The sequence below is a fragment of the Muntiacus reevesi genome, chromosome 8, assembly GCF_963930625.1.
Source record: "Muntiacus reevesi chromosome 8, mMunRee1.1, whole genome shotgun sequence".
Taxonomy (NCBI): Eukaryota; Metazoa; Chordata; class Mammalia; order Artiodactyla; family Cervidae; genus Muntiacus; species Muntiacus reevesi.
Window position 1 is genome coordinate 93,837,266 of NC_089256.1, and position 19,823 is coordinate 93,857,088.

Genomic DNA, 19,823 nt, shown 5'->3' on the forward strand with positions numbered 1-19,823 from the left:
GGCACTAGAGCAGGTATGGTTTCTGCCCTACAAGAACTTACAGGAAAATACGGTTCAAAACTAGCAATAACATGTACACTATGGAAATGTAAAAGTGAGTTCAGTGAGTTTAAGTGTAAATAAAGCGTGGTTATTGGAATTTCAGAAACAATAGGTTTAGAGCCACATCGCCTGGCACTCCTACGTGTAGCTGTCCTATACTTTGCCAAGCACTCTCCGCTATACCATCTCTCATCAGCCACTAGCCCTTGGGGGATATGATTTGAGAAACTGGGGTGGAATGCGTTCAGAGCTGAGGGGTACAATATGACCGGTACCTTGTAGCCAGGTGATGGCGAGCTGGTCGGTTTGACTGCCGTGAGAAATATGATTTCCTGGGGGACGTGTGCTGTTTGTTCTCCTCTGGCTGCTCTGGGTCTCGGCTGCAGCATGCAGGCTCTTTCAGGTGTGGCGTGTGGGATCTAGCTCCCTGGGCAGGGATTGAACCTGGGCTCCCTACATTGGAAACATGGCGTCTTAGCCTCTGGCCCGCCAGGGAAGTCCCAGGAGCATGATTTGGGATGTAAGGGAGTAGGTGGCTATTTTAGTGATTAAGGTATAACTGTCAAAATGTACAGAGTTGTTAGGAGTCAGTGAAAGCTCTAGATACAGGGAAGGCTGGATAAGAGGGCCACTCAGCTCCTATAGTCTAAAAATACTGCAGTAACCGGAGAACACCTCACTGATGAAATCTGGACGCGGAACATTTCAGAGCCACAGGGACACCTTGGAGACAGTCTCACTGAGTGCCTCACTTTAGGGGTGAAGAAATGGAGGCTCCAACAGGCGATGAGCAGCGGGAGACAGGCAGGGCCAGGACTCCTGGGCTCCACTCCCAGCCAGGTGTAAAGAGGAGCTAGACTTTCTCCCACACCTCTTTATTGTGGGGCTTTTTTGCTTTTAATTTTACTATTGTTTTTTTTACTGGAGACACTTCTTTATTGTTAGTCCTAGTCTTTCTTGTTCAAATGGGACAGTGATGTGAAAAACTAGCACAATGAAAACTATTTTTATTCAAAATTTCTTTCACTTTTCTTAAGACAAATACTAACCTTTATTGTGTGTGTGGGTTTAGTCTTTCAAATGCGTTTTTAGATAAGGAAGAATTTTACATCGGCTCCAAGTACAAGAAAGCTGTGTATCGGCAGTTCACTGACAGCACATTTCGAGTTCCCGTGCAGAGGAAAGCTGAGGAGGAACACCTGGGCATTCTAGGTACCGTCCCGGCTCCTAGGCACCAGGGGTGGGCTGGGGATAGGTGCCCTGTGTGGGGGGCCAGTCCACGTCTATGGGCTTCACGTTCTTAGCTCATACATTAATGTTATTCATAAAATGAATCTTCTATGAATATGAATGAATTTTTTATTCATTTGTAAAAATAAAAAACAGAAGCTACTTAATACAATGAGAAGCCTATATTTACTAAAACTATGGCATAAGAAAGTATTACTTATTTCTGCCAGAAACAATGGCATTATATCCCATTTACTAATAAAATTATATATATTTGGTGTTTATCAAAGTGATGCCTGTAGTTTTGATGAAATTGGTAGAGATCACTTTCTACTGAGATTCTTAACCAAATTCTCCATTTTTCTAGTCCACCAAAAAAAAAAAAAAAAAAAAAAATCCATAGCTATTTACTTTTAAAATCAAGAAGTAAATGATTAACCTCAAGAAGAAATATACATATAAACAAGGAAATAAGGAAAAGGAAGAAAGTGTTATGATGCACACAGCCAGGGGAAAGTTGCCTTCAGTTTTTCAGGAATCACTCTAAGGCCGAATGTCTAAGAACTCCTCCAACACTGGTCTTGGAAATATTCTGAAAATTGTCAACTGCAGTGGAAGCTACTCCCAGGCCCACTATGTCTTTACACTAACAGAATTCCCTGGGCTTTCTTATCCTCAGTCCCGGCAGTAAGACACCCAAGGAAGAGTGGCATTGCCGTTGGGTCACGGAAACTTTTTGTCAGGAGAGAAGCTAAAATTGGCTAGGAGGCAGGAATGGGATGGGTACCCCACCCATCCTTTCAAGTGCAGTACTGTCCTTAGTTCACAGGAAGGCCTAGACGTTCTGAAGATGAGAAATGACTCTCGGCCAGGGTAGGGTCACAGCTGATGGCTATGATTAGGCCACTTTCCTGCAGGAAATTTCAGCTAAAACCTCCCCTGGGACTCCAGATTAGAGATACACCCATAGTCTCCATTTTTAGAGACAGCCATAACTAGTGTTCTTATCCTGAATCCCCGGGGACCAGGTATCAATCCAAGAGTACTACTGCATGAAGCCAGAGGGGAAAAACAGAAGCAACATCCTTAATGACTTAAAAAAAGTTACCTGAGTTAGAGCTTCCAATCTGATGGGTATATAAGCCAGTCTTCCTTTTCACTTTTCCCAGGCCCACAACTTCATGCGGATGTTGGAGACACCGTTAAAATTATCTTTAAAAACATGGCCACAAGGCCCTACTCAATCCACGCCCATGGGGTGAAGACAGAGAATTCCACAGTGACTCCCACCGCACCAGGTATTCACGGGAGGGGGAGGGATATGTTTTAGTAGACTCTACAGCTTTCCACAAACCACTGCTGTTCACGAGTGCCTCTTGAGGGAGTGAAGGAGGTGACAAAGAGGGCACAAGGGCAGTTGCATCTGTGTGAATGTATGCACATGCCAGAAGCTAAAAAATCCACAGAATCGTAAGGAAAAGAATCTGATGGTACTGAACACACACTCAAGGTTGCGTCAGCAGAGATGATCTCCGCAGGCTCAGCTAGAACACACCCTGGACAGCACCCACCGCGGGGCTGACTGTTTCCATGCCTCTATCCAATGACAGGCTCCTAAGGGCAGAGGCTGCCGTTTGTAACTTAAATCCGAGTCCAATATCTGGCTTACTAAATGTCTCTTTAATTCAGAGCTAAAAACTGCAATTGATTAAATATATAAATGTGCATTTTCTTTAATAAAAACTATAACTTTCTTCTATTCATTGGAACATTGGCTTCAAGGAAAGGACCACTTCTTAGTAACTTAGCAGTTCTCAAATTTATCAAGTGAGAAAAATTACTCTATAGAGTTGGTCTTGTCATTACAGGGAAATAGAAATAAAAAGCTCTGCCCACGTGATCCTCATATTCTTCCAAGATAAACAGCAAATAAATACAGATATAACATCATATAGAAAGTGCTATGAAGAAGATTAAGATGGATGAGAGACAGTAGATAATAAGGGTGCTATTTTAGGTGGGAGGCAAGGGGGTTGGTCAGGAGGTCTCCTTTGAAGAGGTGCCCCTGGTGAAGACACGTAAATGATGAGAAGTGATGAGTCACAGGGAGCTGGAGACAGCGAGCATTCTAGGTCCTGAGATGGAAGTAGGCTTGGTGTGTCTGAGGAAGAGCAAGGAGGCCAGAGCCAACAGGGGCAGAAAGTGAGGAGACGGGATCCAGGCAGGGCAGGGAGCCAGGTGCAGGAGAGGGAGGGGACCGCAGAGGCCGTGGTTACGACGTTGCATTTCATTCTGAAATCCCATGTGAGGGTTTGGGCTGAAGAGGGATGATCTGATGAATAGTTTTAAAGGACTGGTCTGGTTGGTATGTGAATAAGTGACTGTAGCAGACAAGGGTAGAAATCGAGGGTTGGTTAGGGGACCATCCCAATAATCTGGGTAAAAAATTAGTAAGATTTGGGCCCAGGTAGAAGCAGTTGAAGTGGTTAGTTGTATTCTGGGTCTATCGGGTTGGCCAAAAATTTCATTCAGGTTTTTCTGTAATATCTTACAGAATGCCTGGCCAACCCAATAGTTTAAAGGTGGTGCTAAAAGGACCTGCTGAAAGAGTGGTCATTACGGAATGTCAGGAGAGGTGGAGTCCAGGAAAGCCCAAGCTTTGAGCACTGACCATTTATGGCAGAGCAGGCTGGGGCAGGGAAGGAAGAAAAGAAAATGCTACTTTTTGGCTTATGAGAATAGGAGTTTAATGAAAAGACAATATGTTCAGATGATGAATCTATGCTTTATATTCTCAGTGAAATGTTCTGCTTACAAAAGGGTGAGGACACAGGAGCAGGTAAGATGAAGACTTGAGTAAAAATGAAAAGAGTCTGCCCTATCCTCTGCCATTACCCCTCATGTCCTGCTTGATTCCCTAGTGAAGGCTTGGCAGATTCCAGGTAATTAACCTCTGACAGCAGGGATATACAGTGGTGAGATCTGCACAAACAGAGTGGACACTCAGTGACCACGGCTGCAAGTCAGGGTCTTGTGAGCAGCCGCGCAGGAAGCCCTGCGGTGACCGGCTGCAGAGGTCAGGCTGGAGGGGAGCCCAGGGCAGATGGAAGAAGGTGAAGATGCTGGTGAGACAGGAGGGTGGAGCAGCTGGCTGCCTTCAAAGTGTGAAGGCCCAGGGTGTGGTCACGTCCCGCGTGTGACCACAGCTGGGACAGCAGACAGGTCAGGGACCCCTGAGGTCAAGAGGTCTGACGACTCCTTGCCAGAAACCGTGAAATCACCCAGGAGAAGGGTGATAAAAGAGAAAAGGCAGGTGGGGGCGAAGCTGTAGGAATTACAGAGGGCAGTCCAGAAACACACACAGAGAAGGCGGTGGGGAAGAGTTAGCGCTTTTATCTGAGCACTGAAAAGAGAAACGTGTGTTAGAAAAACAGAGGAACATGGAAACTCACATCCCCGTGTGTAAAATCGAGAGCCAACGGGAATCTGCTGTATGGCCCAGGACCCTCAAAAAGGGGCTCTGTACCAACCTAGCGGGGTGGGAAGGGGAGGGAGACGGGAGCGAGGTTCAAAGGGAAGGGGACAGATGTGTACCTGTGGCTGATTCATGTTGAGGCTTGCCAGAGAGCAGCAAAATTCTGTGAAGCAATTATCCTTCACTAAGAAATAAATAAGTTTTAAAAACAGACTACAAATGAAGGAAAGTTCTGCTGCAAAGTTTTTGCAAACTTTGATATTGAAACTCTCATCTCCTAGCTTTGTGATGTGGCTTCTGTGTCATGACTGGTCAATTCACAACTGACAAAGAAGACAGGAAAGTGTGCCTTACAGGTGGTTTTAACACTAAATTCTCTATTTTTCAAATTCAGCAGAATTTATTTATAGAGATTTATTTTTAATTGTTAGTTTCATTATCCTTTAGGTCAGAGGTGTAACAATTTCCTTTTTAATATTCTTCTCATCACTGGAGACACTGAAACTTCTGCCTATTTTCTGAGAAGCCACAAATAGTAACAGAGTCCCAGGTCTTGGCATTGGGATGCCTGTGATCTAAGCTGTACTTTTTGCTATCTATTAGCTTTATATCTTAGAGCAAATATCTTGTGTGCTCCTGACTTTCATCATCTTCGAAATAATGAAGGTTATTATGTTTCCTTCTAGTAAAACTAAATTCTTGTAAACAACTTTGAATACTGCCACTTTTTAAAAATGAATTACTTTGTGACATTTCCAGTTTCTGGGTCACTGGTTTTCAAGGCTTTGATAACAATTTGAAATACATATATCAAGCACATATCAAATGTAACCCGATACATTAACACTTGATTAATTTAGGTGAAACTCGCACTTACATATGGAAAATCCCAGAAAGATCTGGAGCTGGAATAAATGATTCTCCTTGTATTCCATGGGCTTACTATTCAACTGTGGATCGGGTTAAGGTAAACTTTAAATCATTTCTGTTTTGTGCAGACACCCAAAATAGACACACAATTGAAGGAAGATGAGGTTAGGGTTTTCCTGTGGTCCAACTCTTCGTTAAAAATCACAGGAAAGTAAGCTGCTCTGCAATTCATTTCAGCTTTTCTTTTTTATGGTTTAAGGTTACGGTTATAAATGTATCAACCTTATAACTGCTGATTAAGGATACCACAGGATTAAATATTAATATAGTATCTTATTTCCCTTTTGATATGAAAATACATTAAACTCAAAGAACTGAGGTATATGATTTCAGAGGTCTATTATTACACGGTAGTAAAAGCGCTGATGTCAACAGTCAATCACAGCACAGCTAAAGCTGCTGTTTGATTAAATATTTCAAAGCCAAAAGGCCCTCAACAGCTAAAATCAGAACATGTACCAAGACTCTTTTGTAGAATTAAAGCTCCAGTCCAAAGCTCTCTGCTGAGTTCCAGACCTGTCTATGTACCTGCCTACTGAACCTCTGTCCCAGTGTGTTCAGAAGCTTGGCAGCTCTTCAACAGAACCCGAGGTCTTCCTCCAGCTCTTTCTTCCTGTATTCCCAGTCATGATAAACAGCACAACAAACAAGCCTAGTCATTTGTTCAAGCTAGAACCCTGGATATAGAATGTCTGGTTCTTACCCTTGGCTCACCTGGGAAGTTCGCTCACAACACAGAGCTCTGTCCATTCCGTCTACCTGCACAGATCAGGTGCTGTTAATTTTCCTCAACTACCGCAGTGGGCTCCTGGCCTCCAGTCTCTTCCCGATCCAGGCCTCCCTTCACTCTACCACTAGGATCACTGGTTTAAAAAGTAAATAGACTGCCACTCCACATTCAATTTTTTGATGGCTACTTAGGACCCACAAGACAAAATCTAAAATGCCAAACAAGGTACAGCTCAAAGGCCATTTAAGAGAAAATCAGCCATTACTGAAGCCCAATCAAACCAAACTTCTTACAGATTTAAGTCCACTACAATCTTCCCCATGTTCATGATCATTTTATGTACCTCCATTGCAGAAAGTGGGTCATTTCTGTTCATCTATTTTCCCTAGTAGATTGAGTTCCTGATGGCAGGGGATTTGTTTCCTGTCTGGTTTTTAATGACTGGCATAGTGCCTAGGTTACGGAATAAGCAAACCAGCCCTGTTCATTTGGGGTTGTGTCCAACTGCTGCTCATTACCTGAGCCAGTATTTGGCCTTTGCAACACATTTCTGGTACTTGCGCCATCACCCACACAAACTACCTATGACTCACCCTTGTCCCAATTTACTCCAAGTGGAGAGTTACTGACTTGACTGAACCACACTGGGCAAAGTCTGCCAGTTATATCAGTGTCTGACTTCAGTAGTAGACGTCCTACTTTAAGCAGTACGTACTTTAAGTGATACTTAAGATCCTGAGGTCGTGAGGGATGAGGTCCCAGCTCTCTGAAATCCCAACCTGTATCACAAAGACGACTAATGTTTTGCTTGGTTTCAGGATCTCTTCAGTGGTTTAATTGGCCCGCTGATTGTTTGCCGGAAGCACTACTTGAAAGTATTCAATCCCATAAAGAAACTGGAATTTTCCCTTCTGTTTCTTGTTTTTGATGAGAATGAATCTTGGTACCTAGATGACAACATCAAAACATACTCTGATCACCCTGAGAAAGTAGACAAAGCCAATGAGGAATTCATGGAAAGCAATAAAATGCATGGTATGGTACATTATTCTAAAACCTACTTTTTCACTTTTCTTCTTTCAAATAAAATTACTTGGGAAACTATTCATTTATTTTACAATAAACCACTTCTGCCACGCTTGCATGTGAGGTAGAATTCTATTCAAAGCAAAAAGGGGGCTGTATTCAAAATCATCAATCAGCTTCTCTCCCCAATTCCAAAGTCTCATTCCTTCTTAAACTCAAAATTAAGAAGACTTTTGGTGGTAAGTGACTAGAAAAGCAGTGTGGTGTTATTGATCTTAAAGTGCCCATTTCCCTGATCTGTAGTGAAATAAGTTCTATCACCTCAAAAAGATCCCATATATTAACCTCACGGGGCTTCCCAAGCGGCACTAGCGGTAAAGAACCCGCCCGCCAATGTAGAAGACGTAGGAGACACGGGTTGACCCCTGGGTCGGGAAGATCCCCTGGAGGAGGGCATGGCAACCCACGCCAGCGCTCCTGCCTGGAGAACCCCAGGGACAGAGGAGCCGCAGGGCTGCAAAGCGTCAGACACCACTGACGCTACCTCACAGCTCGCTAACCTCAAAACCCTCTTTTCTGTGCAACAGCTGTCGGTTTAAAATATCCTGGCAGGCAATAAAAACGTGTATGTCTTCCTCAGCTATTAATGGAAGACTGTTTGGGAACCTGCAAGGCCTCACAATGCATGTGGGAGATGAAGTCAACTGGTACCTGATGGGAATGGGCAATGAAGTGGATCTGCACTCGGTACATTTCCACGGCCACAGCTTCCAGTACCAGGTACGGGCCAAGCACAGCCGCTGCTCCTGCTGCGTCTGAAGATGCCTTAGCGCAAGCGAAGGAAGTATTCCCGCAGACTTTAGAAAAGCGTGAGGTTTCAAGAGACCACGAAAGAGTGAGGCACACGGCTATTTCATCTGGCGTGCCCAGCCTCTGTTACACCTCGGGCTCTCCCTTGGATTTGGTTTTTACCGGCTTTTCTTGGAGTTCTGCTCACATATTTACGGGCAAGGTATTTGAATAGAATCATTAGCAGAGCAGGTAGGAATGTTTACGTAACGAGGGATTAGAAACAACAAGACCTTATTATAACCTTTGCCTGTCCTGAGTTCTGGATTGTAAATAGCCTGAAATGAACAAGACCAGCAGTTTGGTGTCAAACGATCAATTGGCTCCCAGGTCTCCATCCTACTCTGACTTCTCACCCAGTGCTGGTTTCAGCAGGAATATACGATCCTTTTGGAAAGGCTTTTGTCTTACCTTTGAGTTCATGTAGAAAATTCAGAAGCTACCACAAAGCACATTACAGAGCCATTTTATTACTGCTTTTTGCTTTATTCCTTAGCAGGCTTTCAACTCCATCCCTGTAGAAATCCCAAGTACCCTGTCAAGGCTCGACCTGAACTGCCCCCAGTCTTGGCATCTCCACCGGCCTCCTTTCCTACTCCCCTCACGACCCACCAGTCAGCGCTGCACAGACAGTCAGCTCATCTAGGATAGGTTTAGCAAGAGGGATATCAAGACTGAAAGGAGGTCATGGCTAAATTCCCTTGTGTAACTCCAGTGCTCTGATAAAAAGACAGAACAGTCAGGTGCTCCTGACTGCTGAATTCACTCTTATCACATCTTTCCTTCACATCCATTTATTGGCCCATCATGCCAAGGGTTTAGCAAACATCACATATACTTTGTATTAGACACAGAAATATGCAGGGTCTCTTTCTTTTTTTAATGGATTTAGCCATCTTTCAAATATCCTTGAGATGGTCAATGAAAGATTATTTGAATGAACTCTCTCATACAGTAAACATTATATACAATATTGGTCATTTTTCTAATTAAGCACAGGGGCGTTTATACTTCTGATGTATTTGACCTCTTCCCTGGGACATACCAAACCTTAGAAATGACTCCAAAGACACCTGGAATCTGGCTACTGCATTGCCACGTGACCGACCACATTCACGCCGGAATGGAGACCACTTACACCGTTCTACCAGAGGAAGGTGAGTATCCACTTAGAGATTCTAGAAGGCATGTATCATGAGTATAATTAAGATGCACCATTTTGTCTATATACCTGCTCCCACATGAAGCATTTGTGAATCTGCTGCCCTGATTTCTTTCTCTACCTCCAAGCAGGATTCTTTTTTTTACTGTTAAATGGTGTGGGACACTGCTTATCTTCTGAAAGCTGGTGCTGCTACAGTAACAACACTCATACAAACTGACGCCAATTTGATGCGGTGTGATCCATGGTGCTAACACTGAAATGTGTAAGAGAGTAGCTGTGATTTAACAACAGGCACATTTAAAATTTAATGTATTTTTAAATAGAAAATGTTCACTTTTTTTCTAGGTAGTCCCTGGTTCAGGGGAAAAAGTCCCCACCAGCCGCATACAACAAATATAATTTCAAATAGTCCATCAGGCAGAACAGTCTTTCTGTGCTTGTGGGCAGGGGAGGCATTACTGATTACTGTTTGACAGTGACTGTCTTGGTCCATTCAGGCTAAGTTTTGTTGTAACAAAAACCGGTTAACAAAACTCAGTCCATTTTGTTGTAAGAAAATGCCAGACTGGGAAGCTGATACACTGTTGTTCAGTCGCCAGGGTGTCCGGCTCTGCAAGTCCATGGACTGCAGCACGCCAGACCTCCCTGTCCCTCAGCTTCTCCCGGAGTTTGCCCAAGTTTGCCCAAGTTCATGTTACAAAAATTTATTTTCACCGTTCTGGAGTCTGTTAACCTGAGATAAGGTGTCAACACAGTTGTGTGACGGTCCTTTTCTGGGTTAAAGATTCACTATATCTTCAAATGGCAGAAGGGACAAGCTGGCTCTCTAAGGGCGTCTTTCATAAGGGCCCTAATCCCATTCACCAGGGCTCTAGCCTCATGACCTAATCACTTCCCAAAGACTTAACCTAATACTATCACCTTGGCATTAGGCTTTCAACATATGAATGGGTGGTGGTGGGGGGATACACAAATATTTATTAGACCATAGCAATGACCCAGGAAAAAAATAAAATATAAATTCCCTGCTCTGCCCATCCCAGCAAGAACACTCCCTCCTATGTAAGCACATGCACACAATAAAATCACAGAAAAACAAATAGCCCTTTGGTGGATAAACACTAAATACCAAAGAAATGTGTTACGTAAAGAGTAAATTCCTGCTACCAACAAGGGATTAATGTACAAAATATACAAACAGTTCATACAGCTTAATATCAATAAACCAAACAACCCAATCCAAAAAATGGGCAGAAGATCTAAATAGACATTTCTCCAAAAAAGATATACAGACAGCCAACAGGCACATGAAAAGGTGCTCAATATCACTAATTATTAGAGAAATGCAAAACAAAATATAATGAGACATCACCTCATACCAGTCAGAATGGCCATCATCAAAAAATCCACAAATAATAAATGCTGGAAAGAGTGTGGATAAAAAGTAACTATCCTACATTGGGAATGTAAATTGGTGCAGGTGCTATTGAGAACAGAATGGAGGTTCCTTGAAAAACTAAAAATAGAGCTACCATATGACCCTGTAATTCCACTCCTGAGCTTATATCCATAGAAAACCAAGATCCAGAGAGTTACACGCATCCCAGTGTAGCACTGTTTACGAAAGCCAAGACATGGAAGCAAACTAAACGTGCATTGGCAGAGGAATGGATAAAGAAGATGTGGGGTATATACAAATATAAACACACACACACGGGAATATTACTCAGCCATAAAAAAGAAATGATCTCATTCAAAGCAACATGGATGGACCAAGAGATTATTAAGTCAGAGAAAGACAAATATCATGATATCACTTATGTATGGAATATCAAAAAAATGATACAAATGAACTTAAAAAACAGAAACAGACCCACAGACATAGAACACAAATTTATGGACACCAAAGGGGAAGTGAAGGGGCAGAAGATAAATTAGGAGTTTGGGATTAACATATACACAATACTATATACAAAATATGTAAACAAAGACCTATTATATAGCAGAGGTCCTATACTGTACTTAATATAAAAACCTACAATGGAAAAGAATCTGAAAAAAATATATGTATAGGTATATATATCTGAATCATTTTGCTGCTCACCTAAAATTAACACAACATTGTAAATTAAATACATTTCAGTTTTAAAAGTTGAGGTTAGAAAAAAGGAAAATTCCTGCTTTACGGTTGCAGGCTTTGGTGTTTCCTGAGTCTTCTGAGTTCAGAGCTGTTGGAATTGGCAATGGCAAATCCAATGAGAGGAGCTGACGTAGAGAAAACAACTCCTTGCACTTCCCCTTCAAACTGGCATAAAAGGGAACACATATATGAAAGACAATAGAGAAGTAAATATATTTCAAATACTAAAAATCACTGCAAGATTACTCACTGGTACAAATGAAGGTTTCTGTTCCTTTCCCTACACAAAGACTTCATTACATGAGAAAACTATTTCCATTAAAATCCTTTATTACAAAGTGTGGTACTCAGACAGTCAACCACTGGATGTAACACCAGTAACTGCTGAACGGGGCAAAGAGTCAGAGATGAGAAAGAAAACCTTTTTTTAGAAGGTTTAAAGAAAATTAGCAGAGTTTAAAGAAAATTAGCACACTTGGAAACCACATGAAAGGATGGCCCAGCTCAGGGATATAATCCAGAGTGAAGGAATACCCAGGTAGGCATTCTGGAAATTCAAGCATGCAAATGCCCGATATGCAGAGAAAGCTGCTACAGGCTGAGTCTACACAACAGAGACAAGGAAAAGGTTCTTCTTATAGGATAAGTCCAGGAGGAGACAAGGGAGGCGACTGATTGCTTGGTTAAGAAAGGGGAAACTGAGTCCTTGGTTAAGAAAGGGAAAAAGAGTCCTGCTAAAAATGTGGAACAAACAGCAAATGTGAAGGCAAAACACGGGCTGGGAAAAAAGATTAAAGAGAAATTTGGCTTTTCAAAGACTGAAAGAAGCAGTTACGCACAAAAAAGATAGTTTGGATTATTCACAGAAAAATGGGGAGCCACGTTTATCAGTCTGAATTACTTTTAAATGAAAGTCTGATAAAGCTTTGGCCAAGTCTACCTTAATTCTAAATCTTAGGAGAATTTCAGCCTACCATGACACAGACAAGGGAGAAAATCAAGTTACAGGGAAAATTTTCAATAATATGCACAGGGAGACAGACAACTTCCTCCACAAAGAAAAAATATCACGGGAAAAGAACTGTGGATATCCTGTCATGCTTAATGTAATGCCTCATTTCCTCTACCCGAGGAAACATAATAAAGACCTCCTCTAATAAATACAAACAGTACTTTGTTTAAACTGACACGGCCACAACAGTCAGATAACCTCTTGAAGCTGTCTGAGGGGGAAAAGCTTGTTTAGCTTTAAGTTCCTGATACGCAGGGAGTGTATATTCTGTACTTCTAGGAGATACCCAAATCCAGTTCAGTGCTCTGCTTGGCAAATATCTAACTACATACTAACTCAATAAAAAGGAATTTTTAACTTTTTTGGACACCATGTCAGACTTACAGAAAAGTTGCAAGAGCAGTACAAAAAAATCCGTGTATTTTTAACCCAGATTCCCCAAATGTTAACAGTTTGCCTAGCATCATCTATCTTTTCATCCTTTCTCCTATCTCCCTAACCACAAAGACCACAGATACTATAAATACATATACTCCTATTTCCTGAAAACAAGACTGTTCTTATAAACACAGTATACCTACCAAAATCAGGACCCTTTTGGCATTTCATCAATGATTCAACTCATGTTCCTCATAGAAAAAGAAACTCCAACTCATGTGCTATGTTTGGCTGACATGTCTTCCGGTCTCCTTGGTCTAGAGCAGTTCTGTGGTCTTGTCTTTTACCACTTTGACATTTTTAAAGAATACAGGGCAATCACTTTGTAGAATGTCCTTCAGTTTTGGTTTGTCTAAGGTTTTTTCAGACCCCCCACGTGGTTCAGTGGTAAAGCAAACACCCGCAATGCAGGAGATGCAGGTTCCATCCCTGGGTTGGGAAGATCCCCTGGAGAAGGAAATGGCAACTCACTCCAGTATTCCTGCCTGGAGAATCCCATGGACAGAGGAGCTTGGTGGGCTAGTCCATGGGGTCACAGAGGGTCAGGCAAGACTCAGCGACTAAATGAAGTTTCCTCATAATCAGATTCAGGTTATCAATTGTGTTTTTCTCAGCACACACGTCAAGAGACACAAGATGCTGATTTGCTCACTTACTGGCTGTGTTCATTTTGAGCATTTGATTAAGGACATGTCTGCCAGGTTTCTCTACTATAATCTGACTATTCTCCCCTTTATAATTAATAAGGTTCTTATGGGAAGGAAAGTTAATTTTTCCTTAAGTTAAGCAGTACTAGAATGAGAGGTGGAGAAGGCAATGGCACCCCACTCCAGTACTCTTGCCTGGAAAATCCCAGGGACAGAGGAGGCTGGTGGGCTGCAGTCCATGGGGTCGCTAAGAGTCGGACACGACTGAGGGACTTCACTTTCACTTTTCACTTTCATGCGTTGGAGAAGGAAATGGCAACCCACTCCAGTGTTCTTGCCTGGAGAATCCCCGGGACGGGGGCGCCTGGTGGGCTGCCGTCTATGGGGTCGCACAGAGTCGGACACGACTGACGTGACTTAGCAGCAGCAGCAGCAGAATGAGAGGTGTGTTTTAAACACATAAAGAGCAGAAAAACATAAATGAATCAAGAATAATTAAACAATATAACCTGTAAAAATCAGAATACATTTAAAGCACCACGTGCTAATCTTTTTAATTGCATGATATACACTATTTTTAATAATGGTCTTAAAATTTCTTTTTCTATAGAGATCAAGTCTGGATGAAAGAAATAAATTGGTGATAAGTGGAAAAAAAAGAAAAAACAATGATTGTAACAATATATGTGAAAGTGCTGAATAGAAGGCTTACTTTGGAATGGCTATAAGCATTAAAAAAAAAGACTGAAAATACAGGTTGTACACTTCTGCAGAAAACTATCACACTATTTCATATGTAAAGGTCAACAGACTGTATTTTGACATGACTAACTCGAATACACCTGGTAATGGAACTGATTAATGTAAGTGATTCATATCACCACCATTAGGTAGGGCTTTAAAATTGTATTACAAAAAAAGTCTATGGCTAGATGTTGTCCTGGACAGTCCTTAAAGAATCACTATTAAAGATTCAATGATTTCAATAAAAATAAATAGTAAGATTCAATGAAATGTTTCCAAAATTTGGCTTCTCATCAATCCTTCTAATGTACTGTTGACGTCATTCGTAATGAACCAGTGGACAAAGGGGCACAGATGTGGAGGAAGTAAAATTAAAAAATCAAAAGAGACAAAATAAAATAATAATAAAATCTCAAAACAGGGAGACCAACCTTGGACTTCTAATGTACAGAACTGTAAGATAACTCTGTGCTGCTTTAAGCCGCTCAGCTTGTGATGATGTGTCACAGCAACCGCAAAAAATCAACAGGACACTCTTCCACGATGTGCCGTTTACTGCGTGTCGTGCACGCTAAGTTGCTCAAGTCGTGTCCAACTCTTTGTGACCTGTGGGCCGTAGCCCTTCAGGCTGCTCTGTCTATGGGTTTTCCAGGCAAGAATACTGGGGTGGATGGCCATTTCCGTCTCCAGGGGGCCTTCTAGACCCAGGGATCAAACCAGCGCCTCTTAAGTCTCTTGCACTGGCAAGCGGGTTCTTTACCACTGGTGCCATCTGGGAAGCTACTATGTATCAGTTACACCTAAAAAAAGCTGTTAAAGGAGCTTCCCTGGTGGCGCAGAAGCTAAAGAATATGCCTGCAACGCAGAAGAGTTGGGTTCGATCCCTGGGTCAGGAAGATCCCCCGGAGAAGGGAATGGCTACCCACTCCATTCCTGACTGGAGAATTCTATGGAGAGGAACCTGGCAGGTTACAATCCATGGAGTCGCAAAAGGTGGATACAAATGAATAACTAACACTTTCAAAGCTGTTAAAAATTTTTATTTTTTTTAGTTAAAAATTTTTTAAATAAAATTTAAAATATCTTAAAAATAAAATATTTATTTAAACATTTAAAAATAAAATGTTCCCCATCTGAGTTTTGTGAACCCTTGAAGTCAAGAGGATGTTAATCTGGAAGTGGAAAAAGACAAGAGTTGAAATAATCTATAAACAAATTCTGGTAAAAACAAACACAGCCATCAGGAGAGGAATTTTTATAAGGTGGGTGTGGAATCACCAAGTGAGTAGCATTTCTGCCCCGTCTTAACTAAAGTTAAGCACACAATCAGTGAGCTGAACTTGGACTCAAAACTGTTTAATGAGAGGCTAAAAAAGGAAGACACAGGTCTTTATTTTTCACATACACTCTAGCTAAAAGAACAAGAGTACACATCAACAAAAAATGGAAACAAAACTTTGACTGAAAGACATGCATTCAATAAATTACATAAGCAGGCAGACAAGAAGAAAGGCAGCTTTGTAAACTTTTATTTCATTTGATTCAGAGACTCAGCATGAGCTTTGAAAGTAACAAGAAAATAAAGTTTAATATCTCTTACTGCGGGAAAACGTTAAAATCCTTCTCAAGGAAAATTATTGTTTTTAAAAGTGACAAAGTAGAAAAATCTGGAAAAAATCAAGAAGGTTGAATTCTAGACTACTTGGAATGACATTCTTTTGAACACACTTACAAACTGTTCTGTGTTCCTGGGATGAAAAGACTGTCATGGCTCCAACAACAGTAAACTGATGTTTCTTGGTATAAAAGTCAGCCTCTAGACCTTTAAAAACATACGCTTTCTCTGAGGGAATTCCAATGCCTTGTAGCTTTTCTACATTCTGGACAATTAAATGGACTCAGGTCATAAACTATGAAACTAGTAATAACACTGAGGTAAGTAGCCTGAAAGCATCTGCAGTGTAGGTACATATTCAATGTAAAAATCCTTCATACATACAGTTTATCTGCATCCAGCTTTTCAAGACTCAGTGTCACGTGCCACTGTGGTACACTGCAAACGATACTTTCAAGTCAATGATTTCTTCCGGCTGCAGTAAAGAAGATATGGCAAGAAAAATGCCGCAGTGCCATCTTCTGGGAGGACGTTTAAGAAATCCCTTAGTTCTAGTTCCATGGCAACAACTGACAGTGTTTCTGTTTGTAAGAAAGAATATCTGAGTTAGAACTGAGATTCTGCCTTTCACCCAATTCTCTTATCACTCAACCAATGAGAAGCTAATTCAGGTGATAAAATGTTATAACTATGATAAGAGAGAGGAAAAAAAAACCAGTCTTTTAAAGCTAAAAATGCTTTACAGTTATAACAATTTATTCTCTCTAGAATCATTTGTAGGAAAATATAATCAACTGAACACTATTTTTAATGTTAAGACTAGCAGCTCCTTTGTAGACCGTCTGCGTGGCGCTAGTGGTAAAGAACCTATCTGCCAATGCAGGAGACCCAAGGGACACGGGTTCGATCCCTGGGTGGGGAAGATCCGCTGGAGTAGGAAATGGCAACCCACCACAGTACTCTTGCCTGGGAAATCCCATGGACAGAGGAGCCTGGTGGGCTACAGTTCATGAGATCACAAAGAGTCAGACACGACTGAGCGTGCATGTGCGCGCATGCACACACACGCACACACACGCGCGCACGCACACACACACACACACACACACACACACACACACACGGCATTACCTGTTAGATCAAAGAGAGTGAAAGTCAAGCCGCTCAGTCATGTCCAGCTGTTTGTGATCCCCTGGACTGTAGCCTACCCGGCTCCTCCCTCCATGGGATTTTCCAGGCAAGAATACTGGAGTGGGTTGTACTCCCAATTCCTTCTCCAGGGGATTGTCCCCACCCAGGGATCGAACCCAGGTCTCCTGCATTGCCAGTAGGCACTTTACCATCTGAGCCACGCGGGAAGCCCTGTTAGATGCCATTTTCCTAAATCCGTTCCTCTCTATTGTGATTTTCTTGTTAATAAGCATTAATCTGTTTTCAAGACCATTTACTTTTTTCCTCAAACTGCAAAATGTGTTCTAGTGAATATTAAATATTAAGGAAACTAGTAAACATTTTTATAAAGGTAACTAATTTTAGGACTTATTGCTTCTTGACACACGCGGCCCTCTGCTGGGAAGGAAAGGGAATGACAGTTAAGAACAACGTCTAGACCTTCTGCGGTGCTATTCTCTGCTTGCTTCTTACACGCCTGCCACTTATCCTACTTGCAGAGTAACTGAAATAAAAAAATTCCTGCTCGGGTATGTGTGCGTCCATCCAAAGCCAGCTGTCCAATATACACAATCTAAATCACCCCTTACACAGGGAACGACATGCTCTTGTTGCTAAAAAGTTAGTGAATGGTAGGAACATATCCCTGGCTCTGGAATCAAGATAGGCAGGGATCACTCTTCGACTGACGCTCTGGGTGAGTTTGAGAAAGTCAAACTCCTAAGTCTCAGATTCCTCATCTATCATGTAGTGGTACCACCTACCAGCTTCCAGAGTCCTTGGAGGATTATTTAAAAGACAATGATGCAATCTGACATATGGACATAAAACGGAATCTATTAATAAACAATAACTACTAACTAACTTGCAAAACTCATGAAAATTATCAACACGTTCCTATTAAACTCGTTTATTTGGTCTAAATGTGGAACCTGTAGGAATAACCTAGATACAAAAAAACTGATTTGGGAACCGCTGTAATTATAGAGCCAACAAAAATCTTGCCACTGTCCCATTCTCCTCTTCTGCCAATTAGTGAGGGGCTTATACAGGTTACAAGAACAAGGTCAATATCATAAATCCGTACTTTGAATCCTCCAGTGTGTCTAGCAAGTATGTGTTGAATGCTGAGAATGGTTATCTCTGGCTAGTAGACTTTAAAATGGCTTTTTAGACGGCATAGTTTACTACAGTGCTAGAACTTTTACTAAGAAGCGCAGTTCACTGACTCAAACATAGTAGTAAGTGTTTCCTTGAAACAAATTAAGCCAACCACTCACCCCAGTTTTAGTGCAACGGTTCTCAACAGCTACAGTGTTGCCCACTCCCACCCCAGGGGCATCTGGTAACCACTGGAGACATGTCTATTTTACCTGGGCAAGTGTTACGGGTATTTAGTGGGTAGAGGCCAGGGATGCTGGTAAAATTCTAAAATGCATGGGAGACACCGACACACAAATTATCTGGTCCCAGATGTCAGTACTGACAAGGCTGAGAAATGCTGCATTAGAATGTAAGAAATCCAAGCTCCTAAGTACACTGGTGGTGGGTTATTACATTAAACTTTATATATCTATATTATTATCTTTATATTAAATATTATTATATTAACAATGGCATATTATTAACATATAAATCCCTGATCTCCATCTCAGCCTTACCATCTTGCAATTTTTGCCTAGCATTGTATTCCACAGTCAGTCCTGAACTTTTCATGAGTCCCAGGCACTTGAAAACCTGGCTTGCTTCAGGCTTACTCAGTAGGTAGAAGGCTTGGAACTCACCTCCAATTCTAACTCCAAGCCTGGTCTCTTCTGGATATACCTACCACTGGTGCCAACATAAAGACAACCCCCCCTCCCATAAAAATGGACTTGGGTGTCTTCCCTTCAAATCAGTAACTAGTTACAGACTCTTCCTACGGAGAAGCACGTCGCTGGCAAGGAAAAGTGCAACATAAAAGATGTTAAAACATGATGCCAGCTCTGAAGGTATTATAATCTGATAAAGGTAAATCACACACAGCACTAATTCTGTGAGCCACACACACACTATATGCACATGTGTGTGAACACACACATATTTAAGATACAGAAAAGTGGACACGTGGAGGAATGATTATGGATAAGTTATGGGTTGAGAGTCTTGTGAATGTGGATCAGAAAAGGAAGAAGGATCTTGCCTACGATAATGACACTACTGGGGTGTGAGGATGTGAGGTATCCGCTCCAGAAAGAGATCCAGTGACAAGAATAATCAGCTGAAAATTATGGGATAAACTTGACGCAGACGGGACTGGGCAATCAAACACCAGACACTGCTGCCTTCTGAAAATGAGAATATCACCCAGAGAGATGGGCAGGACAGGTGGTATGAGCATTCCTCCTTGTCTTCCCAGTCACAGACACACACCTTTACTTAAATGTGGGTCTCCAGAAAAATACACCATCCAGTGGCCACTAGCTTTGCCTAACACTTTGAAAGTCAGTGACCTCAGCTGGAAAATACAATTCCCACACTGTCAACTTCTAATATTTTAGGCACATTGGTATCAATAGAACCATACCTTTGTCATCAAGCCAACCATTAGCAAGTGATATTAACACACAA

The 19,823-nt window shown here is 41.8% G+C and overlaps 2 protein-coding genes across 7 annotated transcripts in view; one reads left to right on the forward strand and one right to left on the reverse strand.

Moving 5' to 3' along the window:
* CP (ceruloplasmin) overlaps positions 1 to 19,823 on the forward strand; it is a 57,758-nt gene that overhangs the window by 34,253 nt on the left and 3,682 nt on the right. Inside the window, exons 13-19 of one of the 3 annotated variants that reach the window (XM_065942750.1) lie at positions 1,115 to 1,254; positions 2,442 to 2,570; positions 5,608 to 5,714; positions 7,226 to 7,442; positions 8,074 to 8,213; positions 9,277 to 9,439; positions 14,295 to 14,677. In XM_065942750.1, coding sequence (XP_065798822.1) covers positions 1,115 to 1,254; positions 2,442 to 2,570; positions 5,608 to 5,714; positions 7,226 to 7,442; positions 8,074 to 8,213; positions 9,277 to 9,439; positions 14,295 to 14,311 — 913 coding nt within the window. In that variant the 3' untranslated portion in view covers positions 14,312 to 14,677. Of the gene's footprint in view, positions 1 to 1,114; positions 1,255 to 2,441; positions 2,571 to 5,607; positions 5,715 to 7,225; positions 7,443 to 8,073; positions 8,214 to 9,276; positions 9,440 to 14,294; positions 14,678 to 19,823 lie in introns of those variants that run through there. The other 2 variants (XM_065942751.1, XR_010664196.1) reach the window with 2 other exon arrangements.
* HPS3 (HPS3 biogenesis of lysosomal organelles complex 2 subunit 1) overlaps positions 15,941 to 19,823 on the reverse strand; it is a 38,257-nt gene continuing 34,374 nt past the window's right edge. The window contains exon 17 of one of the 4 annotated variants that reach the window (XM_065942752.1): positions 15,941 to 16,624. In XM_065942752.1, coding sequence (XP_065798824.1) covers positions 16,497 to 16,624 — 128 coding nt within the window. In that variant the 3' untranslated portion in view covers positions 15,941 to 16,496. Of the gene's footprint in view, positions 16,625 to 18,568; positions 18,715 to 19,823 lie in introns of those variants that run through there. The other 3 variants (XR_010664197.1, XM_065942753.1, XR_010664198.1) reach the window with 3 other exon arrangements.